Source organism: Neltuma alba, unplaced genomic scaffold, assembly GCF_004799145.2.
Source record: "Neltuma alba isolate B1F8T4 unplaced genomic scaffold, ASM479914v2 tig00010560_pilon, whole genome shotgun sequence".
Classification (NCBI taxonomy): Eukaryota; Viridiplantae; Streptophyta; class Magnoliopsida; order Fabales; family Fabaceae; genus Neltuma; species Neltuma alba.
This window is the reverse complement of record NW_021635427.1, coordinates 1-10,471: the sequence shown is the minus strand read 5'-3', so window position 1 is coordinate 10,471 and position 10,471 is coordinate 1. Positions and strand designations below refer to the sequence as shown.

The following is a 10,471-nucleotide window of genomic DNA, read 5'->3' as shown; positions in this document are numbered from 1 at the left end:
ATAGATTTCCAAGGAGTAATGATCGAGTATTTTATCGATAAATAGATGATGGATAAAGTGATCGATAAAAGATCAAGAAAAATATTCTAAGAGAAAAAATCAAGCTGTATAATTTATCGAATAGATGATCGATTAAGGATTGAGCAATCAGGTGATCGATAAAACAATATCTGAAAGATTTAATCCATAAAAACCAAGAAAGAATTTGATCAATCACGTTATGTGAAAAAGAAGGTTTTAGAAGATTGGATGATCGATAATTAGATTATCGATCAAGTGATCGAAAAATAACTTATCACAGTAAAACATTAGGATAATGATGATCGATCATTTGATTGATAAAGTATTGATCGATCAAGTGATTAATAAAAGGCTTTGACAGCAATCTTGAACAAAGAGATAAACAGGTAAGTTATGAAGCAAAGACAGAACAAGTTATCGAAAAACTATTGATCGATAAATAGTGATTAAGACAAAACATAAAGTGAGTAGAGGGCTTTACCATTTATCTGTCTTTCATTGATGACTTAATTATCGATCATGTGATCAATAAATATTTACCAGACTTGTCCCATTATTTGACAGCTATTCGATCATTAAGTTATTGATCAACTGATCGATAATTTTCTGTAAACTTTTATACATAATTGAGTTAACAATGATCGATCAACACATTATCTATCAAGTTATCGATAATTCCTTGATCGATCAGGTAATCGATCAACACAGATTCTTTAATTTGTTATCATCAAAACTGTAATTCTAACAATTTATGCATGTCTTAATGTTTCTTATTTGAACAATAGACACTTTACCTGGGTCTGCCAAGATAGAGGACTTAAGGCACATATGGGTTTATGTGTCCTCAAAAGGTGCAAAAAGTAATAAATACTGTGGAAGTAAGGTTGATCTACATGATGACTACAAAACTCGAACGAAAAAGAAATTATATTTTGCACCTTATGTGGAAGGATAAGTATATTATTATATTTGAGACACATAAATTATATATACAGGATTATAATCAATATGCATGGTTTGTATTTTGCAGTTATTATTGGACCCACATTATTTTTCCCCTTGATAATAATGTCTACTAGTTCAATTCCCTTCGTGGAGGTCAACAAGACGAAACTAGAGATATCATTCACACATGAGTTTAGGCTTATATATTTATTACGTGGAAAGTTTACAAAAACATGCTTTAATATTTTTTTTTCTAATTGCTGATAGGGCTTTCATAGTTTTAAAATTATGGCTAAGCAGAAAAATAAGCAACTAGCAACATAGATTCTCCAAAAATGTTGTTTTGAGCTAAGTATATGTTTATAAATTTTTTAAATAATCAAAGTTAATGTTGTTGATAAATTTTTTAGATGATCAAAATTAGATATTCAATTTTATGTTTCATTTTGTTAGTACCATTGTCAACTCGGGAGTATTGAATGCGATATTATGTCATCCGCTATATGAATGACAATATTGAGACATGGGTTATTAGGAAGTTAGACGAGGTAAATATAAGTTACATTGTAATTTTTTAATTCTTTTCACATTTTTGATCAAGTTAACTAATGACTATATTATTTTTAATTTACAAGCATTTCAAGATAATGTGCCACATGAAATCGAGGAAATCAACATAACGATGGATACTTTGTCAACAATATTGCTTGAGAATTTTGAAAATATGAAACAGTTAAGTAATTCACATTTAAGTTTATTGTTTAATTATTAACTAGTTAAGTTGTTGATTATTAGGTGTAGTTGATTGAATAAGAATTGGATGTTAGTATTAAGATTGAATTTACGTCTTGAATTGTTTTGGCATTTTTTGCTATGCCAGTTGGAATTGGTTTGTAAATTGCAGCAAGGTCATATAGAAAATTCAGCACAGTATGTAAAAAAAATTCACAAACATTTCGTGGCAGTTATTGGATAATCACTGTGAAATGAGTTTTTAACAGTGGTTAAATACTATAACCATCGTTGAAAACAAACCTTTCACGGTGGTTTGTTTCATAAAACTGTAGTGAAAAGTTAACTTTCCATAGCGGTTTTCACAGTGGTTTTATATAAACCGCCGTGAAAAGTTTTTTTTCACTATAGTTATAAATCGCTTTGAAATTTTCTCTTTACAATGTTAACAGAATTCACTGTGGCTCCAAAACCACCATAGAAAGCCCATTTTAACCACTGTTAAATGGCTTTTTCGAGTAGTGATACCATCCAGTTGGTTCCCAAAATATCTAAAAGAACTTAATAGATGCCATATCATATCATTGCTATTGCAGCTAGGATTTTTTGTATCAGTCACAAACTAATTTACCTACTTCTCCTGTTCTTAATATAAAAGCTAATTATTAGAGAGTTAATATTGGCACTACTACAGAAAAAGCTAACTGTAGCACTTATTTTTTCACTTTTGTAGTTTTTCAAAATGCTACATTGAAACCTGCTATGAAAGATGTTGGGAATAAGTTGTAGCGCTTCTAAAAGGACTACAAATTTTTTTTTTAAATTTTTTTAAAATAGTAACTTTCTATAGTGCTTTCTTAGGAAGTTCACTTCTTATAGCCCTTTCTCAGGAAAGCGCTACAGAACATGTAAGCACTATATCAAGTTATCATTTCTGTAGCACTTTGTTAAGGAAGTGCTACATAAGTATTTTTTGTTTTAAAAAATTGATTGATATTCTGTAGCACTTTTTTAATGAAATGCTACAGAATATATAATTGTCTTAAAAAAATTCTATATAATTTCCAAAACCACATTTACAAAAACTTTACATAGAAATTCTCAACTGCCAGCAAAATTCAGAGATCAAATACATACAATATAATTATCAGAACAACATAGCTAATTAATTAGCAAACTTAGATCACTACTATGTATATTGACAGCAGTTGTAAACAAGATCAATATATTCTAATTCTACAATATAATAAATACATCTAACAGTGATGGTTACACTTACTAGTATTATATTTTTATTTAGTTCTCAACTAAAGGTGAAACATAGAAGAGAAGCTATAAAAACAATGCGCTCATATAAAGTATTGTTGGAACACATATATCTACACTACTCTTCAATTAATGACTTCATTTACTTGGTTGTTAGTGTACTTTGCGTAATGTGCATCTGCATAATAATGCGCAATAATTTACACAGCCAACCAACTAAAATCGCTAAAAATTAACTATTAGACAATAATTAAAGTTAATAAACAATATAAAGTTAAACTAATTAAAACTACTTACATTATTAAGAATAAAAGTTTGATCATGAGTAATAATATCCTTCATGAATCTCATAATATAGTAACCACAATAATTATTATTGGGTTGGAAAGCACACTACAGCAATATCATCAAATAGTTAAATCAATTTATGAATGCAAGTGGTTTATTTTCAAAACTTGAGTAAATTTAAATAGATAACTTAATCTCTTTCCACACGTAGCTTTTTGCGGTGTCTGGGGCTTTATTATAACCCGATGATGCAGAATCTCGATAGCCAATCAACGCACTAACAAAATAAAGTTGAAAGTAAATTGGTTCTTCAATCATACAAATATACACAGACGTGCATGGGCATCTAGTGGAAGTTTCCCAGGTTCAAGCCATCTCTTTTAACTAATAGTATCTAATCAACTAATTAATCCAGCACAACTCAATGATTTTCCACAACTGAAAACAAAACAAAAATCATATTTGCCAACATATATCAAATCTAAAATAAAAAGCATTAAAAGCCAACAAATTAAATATTGTGACATTACTTCTTTAATTATTCTTCTTGTTGTCTCATATCTTTATACCATTTTAACTTGCATCTCTCACAATATCATATTACAAAACTATGTAAATAGTTGTTTAAATAATGTTCTTTACCTTAATAAAATTTAATAGTATAACAACTTAAAAATTTCAGGTCCTAAAACTTCTTTTTAACTAATGGTACTTAATTAAATAATTCATATGGCATATGCCATCAATTTTTCATAGCCCATAACAATAAAGATCATATTTGCCAACATATTATTCCACCTAAAATAGAAAATAAAAAATTATAACTATCACACATTTCCACATGTAACTGATAATAATTAATCATATCTCATTAATTTCTGACATACTTCAAGTTTTCACCAATGAATAATTTTACAAAATCTAACCAACTAAAATAAAAAATATTAAGCAAGTTAAAATATTTATTACTAACAAACTTAAATTTGTAAGCTTTTAAAATAAAATTAGCTTAAAAAATAAAAATACTTACAATGTATTGTAGATTGAACTAAACTATATTGAGTTCTGTGCAAAAATAAATAAATAAAGTAAAAAGAGAGTGTGGGAGGGAAAGAGGGGTCAGGACAAAGGGAATAAAAATCTACAATGCATTGTAGATTGAGTAGAACTACATTGAATACCCTGTAAAAAAAAATAAATAAATAAAGTAAAAAGAGATTGGGGATGGAGAAGAGGGGTGAGGAAAAAAAAAAAATAGAAATAGGGATTGGGAAAGGTGGGTACAAGAAGGGGGTGTGGAGGGAAAGTTGGAATATGGACAAGGAAAGGGGAGTTGGGAAGGGAAAGTTGGAATAGGGATAAGGAAGGGGGAGTTGGGAAGGGAAAAGGGCGGGGACTGTGGGTAGGGACGGGAAGGAGGTAGGAATGAGGAAGGAAAAATGATATGGGGACAGAAAAAGGGTAGGAATAAGAACGGGGAAGGGGAAATGGGATGAGGACCGTGGGTGGAGACAAAAAATGAGGTGAGAATAATGGGTATGAAAAGTAGAAGTGGAAAGGGAAAATGGGAGGTACAAACAGAGTGGTGAGGACGCTTGGTGAAAAGGAAAAGGTGGTGAGTGTGGAGATAGGAGGGAGTTGTGGAGAAATGGAAAACAAGAAAAAATGGTGAAGACGAGCAGTGGGAGTAGTAGTAGTGAGGTATGACGGTGTGGGGGAAAAAAGAGGAAAAATAAAAAAAAGAGAGAAATAAAAAAAAATTATGTCACGTGCTATAGCGTTTATAGCAAGTGGCATCTCTTGTAGTGTTTTTTTAACCAATGCTACAGGAGATATTTATTTTTTAAAAAAATGCTTTTGTAGTGTTTTTTTGAGAAAGGGCTACAAGAAGCATCATACTAGCTGTATCACTTTTTTAGAAAATGCTAAAGAATATGCTTTTTTAATAAATTAATGAGTATTAGTTGTAACAGTTTGTTAATTAAATGCCACAAAACAGGCACTACAAATCAAATATTTTTGTAGTAGCGTGGTCCTATATGTAAGACCTATTTCACATACATGTTTATCAAATTGTTTTCTAAACTAACTTTGTTGATATTCCTCCAACAATAATTATGTAGGGGAGAGAAGGAGAAAATTAAGGAAGATACTCAAGGTATTTTACAAAAAGCACATCATATTAACTAATTTGGCTGTCATTTTTAATCTACTCAAATTAATTAATTAGTTCTTATATTAAGTATCAAATGAGTAACATCTAAACTGATATAACCTATGGTGTTAAACAGAACTAATAGAAGTGTTTTCGAGAGAGAGAGCATATATATGTTGATATTATACAGAGCTAACATTACATATATTGATATTATCACAGATGCTCTCGTGGGCCAAATCAATGACGCATCAAATACGACAGAATTCACATCTACACATATTTCATGGGCTCCGCGCGACGTACGTAACATCATTTGCGTGTGTGTGTGTGTGTGTGTGTGTGTCACATGCACGTGTTCTCCCACGGAAAGGTCATAAAACGAAAAGGTGTGTGTGCATTGATTAAGACCTGCAAAGCAGTACACACCACCTAGGTCTTTGTATATCTGCTTGGTTCTTGGATAAGAAGTTGTGAAACCTCACGCCATTAATTAAAGATATCACAATTGGTTGGCCAAAAAATAAATAAGGTGTCTGTTTCTGTCGCATAATGACGTGGCTTTAATTGTCACTAACTTAATTGTTGTCGCCATTTAATTTGATAAGTTAAAATTATTATTTGTTAAGTTGATGTGGTCATTTTGTTTTTTTATTAGATTTTAAATTCAGTGATGTAGGCAATTTTGCTAATTACTATAAAATTTAATTCCAAATTAATTGATAAGGACTTCACAGCAATTAAGTCATTTCAGGGTCTAAATTATTGGGATTCGCATATTTGGATGGTAATATAATTTTTGTATGTTTTTCCCTTATAAATATTCTCATCATACTTACACCATGAACCCAAAGCAAAGAAGCTAACATTCCCATCATCCTCCCTCCGTAGTTCATTAAGCTTTTTTTTGGTTGGCACATAAAATGGCCAAACCATTTTCACCAACTATAGAGTTCACTGTGAGGAGGTGCCAACCAGAGCTGGTGGCTCCGGCCAAGCCTACCCCTCATGTGGTTAAGTTACTCTCTGACATAGATGACCAAGCATCTCTAAGATTTCAAATTCCATTATTCTTCTTTTATCCTCACAAGCCTTCCATGGCAAGAAAGGACCCTGCTAAGCTTATAAAAAAGCACTCGCTAAAACCCTAGTCTTTTACTATCCTTTTGCAGGTCGACTTAGGGAAGGGCCTGGTCGCAAACTTATGGTAGATTGTAATGAAGAAGGAGTCATTTTCATTGAAGCTGATGCAGATGTTTCTCTTCACCAATTTGGTGACCCTCTTAAACCTCCATTCCCTTGCTTGAAGAGCTTCTTTATAATATCCTGGTTCAGAAGGAGTCACTAATTGTCCCCTCTTACTCATACAGGTTTACTCATATACTTTTTCTCTCATTAATTTGAATGTTCACAGCCGTCAAGCATTCAGACGTTATTTAAAGTTCCAAACTCTACGGTTTTAACAATCATATCATAAAAAGGATAGTGTTCGCCTTAAATTACTCCGACATGTGTTAATGTTGCTTATTGTTTTACATTTAATTAAGGTTACACGTCTGTCTGAAGTGTGGTGGATTCATTTTCGCTCTTCGCTTAAACCACACTATGAGTGATGGTGCTGGTCTTGTTCAGTTCCTCAAGGCTTTAGCTGAGATAGCACAAGGTGCTTGTGAACCTTCAATCCCTCCAGTTTGGCGCAGAGAGTTACTAATTGCGAGGGACCTACCTCGTATTACATGCAGCCATACCGAGTACGATGAAGTGCCAAATGATGACGATGATGAAACAAGAAACGAAGACATGGTCTACGATTCTTTCTTCTTTGGTCCTAACCAGTTAAAGCCCATTCATCGATTGTTCCCTCATCACCAACATCATCAAAACTCTACCTTTGAAGTACTCACAGCATTCATATGGCGTTGTCGCACCATAGCTTTCCGGCTTGAACCACACAAGGAGGTTCGTTTCATGGCCACTAGAAATGTAAGGGGTATACAGTCGAACCCTCCATTGCTACCATCGGGTTATTACGGCAACGGTTTCGTGTTCCCGGCCGTCGTCACCACCGCCGGAAAACTCTGCAGAAACTCATTTGGGTATGCTTTAGAGCTGGTCAAGAAATCAAAAGCTATGGCAACAGTAGAGTACATACAATCTGCAGCAGATCTCATGGTGATTAAAGGACGGCCTAGTCTTACTCCCTTAAGGGCTTGGGCTGTGTCTGATGTAACCCGTGCTGGTTTTGAAGACGTTGATTTTGGTTGGGGTAAGGCAATATATGGTGGACCAGCAATGCCTGGTGCTGGAGACTTCCTTGGAGCAAGCTTCTTTGTTCCACATAAGAATGCAAAAAAGGAGAAGAAGGCATTGTCGTACCAATTTTCTTGCCACGCAAATCTATGATGATATTTATGAAAGAGTTAGAGAACAACATGATAATTAGCAAACTATGATAACTAGCCAGAGATCGTGCTTTGTGATTCACCTGAAGTTTGTGTGTACGCATGTATAAGCGTTCATAAATATGAACTTATGGACATATAGGAGGCAAATCGTTTGGGTGAATATACTATTGCTAGTGTCTACATTTTCTCATTTCACGAAGAAGCTGTTTTCAGAGAACCTATTAGGCCGCTTTTTGAGAGGACAACATATGAGCTGGCTCGAGTGTTCTAATGGTCTTGGATCCTAGTCCTTGCATTTCTAGTTAGTCAACAGCGCAGAGTTCGTATAATTAAGATGCGTACCATGTGTTTGATATGTTGCTCCCGTGACTTTTTCTGTCTTGTTCACTGAAAAAGTATTGATATTCTGTTTCAGCTATGAAGTAGGAATTATAAAATTAAAAACACTCGTATTCATATTTTCAAATTAAAATTCATGGATCTTAGTACATCATTCATTCCTTCCATATTATGAATTGGTTTGGTTTGCACAATGACAAGCACAAGGGTTTTTCATATGCTTTCACTTGCTACATATCACGCAGTACAAAGGATTTTGATGGATGGTTGCAAGGATTGATTGATTGATGATGTTCAAGAAAAGCTTGCAATGAGAAATAACCATTTTGCTACAAGTTTGCTTCTCCAAAACTATAAAACGTGTTAAATCCAAAACTATAAAATGTTGTAAACAAGAGGCTGAGTAGGAGAAAGAAGACATTGGTACGATGACCATTCTGGACATCACAACCTCGCTTTGTCTTTACTTTCGACCTCATTCTTAAGGACACCATGTGTTCAACGTTGGATCATTTTGTAAAATCTCATGACAGTCTTTTAGTTAAAGATGGAAGAGTCATTATTACTGAAGCTTCTTCTTATGTATAGCGATTTGAACATCAACTTATTATTAGAAGGGCAAAGATCTACTTATAAACGATGCTTTGTGTTTTGGGATTGCCAAAGACGGAATTTACTTATGCATTTAATTATTTCAAAACTTCTTGGGTCACTTGTATTTTCATTTCCTGAAATGGGTTGGATCTCTCTATATGGCTAGTCTTGCTTGGGTCATAGAGAAAAGTGGATGTCCTAGAGCTACATATGTGTTCTGCGCTCGGCCAACATGTGTCCAAGCTCGAGACAGTTAATGGATTTTCAATGTCGGCTTGCATTCTAGTTGTCATTATGTCAATGTCTCTCTATCTTTCCATGTCAAGGTGGCAACGACTACTTAAGCTTTTGAAAGCTACTTGGTTCTATTTTGTTGATCAGCACAGTCAAAATATGCATTCTTGGATCAGGAGGACAAGGTTGATTTTATGGGACGTAATTCTTAATGTCATGAAAGGGTCTAATTACACTATGGCATAGGTGGTAATGTAGGTTGAATTTGCAGGTTCAACTTGTCAAAAAATGACGTGTTGAGTTGATAAAATGTGAGCTTGTTTTGAGGCAAATCTTTTTAGCCCATATTCGCCAACTCACAATTCGTCATGAGCTAACCTTTTTTTTTTAAAAAATTTTTTTGAAAGTTTTTATTTTAATTTTAATAAGAAATTTTTTATCATTTTCACTTAATTTAAATATAGTTTGCACTTGTTAAGGGTAGGGGTGGAAACAGGCCAGGCGGCTTGTCAGGGGCCTATGGCCTGGCCTGCATTTGGCCTGGCCTGGCTTGGCCTGTTTCCCAAAAATGATAGACTCAGGCCTGTTTAGTTAAAACAGCTAGGCTTAGGCTTTTTAAAAAGCCTGTGTAAGCCTGGTAGGCCAGACTGGGCCTTGTTAAGAATTTATAATTATAATATATAAAAAATTAATTAATGCTATATTGTTAATGTGTTTTTTAATTTATTTTTTAATTTTAATATATAGTTAATAGCTTAATCTTTCTTAGATTTTGAAGTTTAGATGACAAGTGAAGATAAAAATATAATTTAAAATAATAATATTAATAATAATGTGATTTTTAAATCTTAAAAATATAAAAAAATAGGAAAGAAAAATTTGTTTCAAGAATGATTAAATAACTAACTTACGTATTATGTAATTTAAGTATGATATCCTCTTTATTCATTATTAAAATTATTATTTTTTCCTCTTTATTTATTTGTCTTAATTTTAATTTTTTGTGTGTGTACTTAAACGTAGTCTTATCCAAATTTTAAATATAATACAATTAGTTTTCAATAACATTCTTATAAATTATAATTAAGATTTAAAATAGTAGGTATGATGACTAAAATTTAAATAAAAGACAAGACTAAAAATTTAATTATTATGTACGTTTTTTTAATCTTAGATTTTTTTAAAAAATAATTATTATAATTTGAATTTTTTAAAAAATACAGGCCTTTTAACAAAGCTTCAGGTCAGGCCAGGCCTTTACACAAGCCAGGCTAGGCTATGAAAAATAAGCTGTAAAAGGCCACAGGCCAGGCTCAGGCCAATAGGCTCCAAAACAGGCCTGGCCTGTTAAGAGCAAGGCCTGGCCTGTTTCCACCCTTAGTTAGGGGCTTTGATTCTATATTTGATTTCTTTTTTTAAAAATTATTTTATCATTTCTATATTAATAAAATAAATATTAAAAATAGATTATATGTTTATATGATTTGTAAGT

General features: G+C 32.7%; 1 protein-coding gene across 1 annotated transcript; it reads left to right on the top strand.

Moving 5' to 3' along the window:
* Positions 1-6,330: 6,330 nt before the first annotated feature.
* On the top strand, positions 6,331-8,083 carry LOC114757122 (benzyl alcohol O-benzoyltransferase-like). Its single transcript, XM_028946115.1, has 3 exons — positions 6,331-6,507; positions 6,974-7,771; positions 7,952-8,083. Exons 1-3 carry the CDS (start codon positions 6,331-6,333, stop codon positions 8,081-8,083), a joined length of 1,107 nt encoding a protein of 368 aa, XP_028801948.1.
* Positions 8,084-10,471: the final 2,388 nt, after the last annotated feature.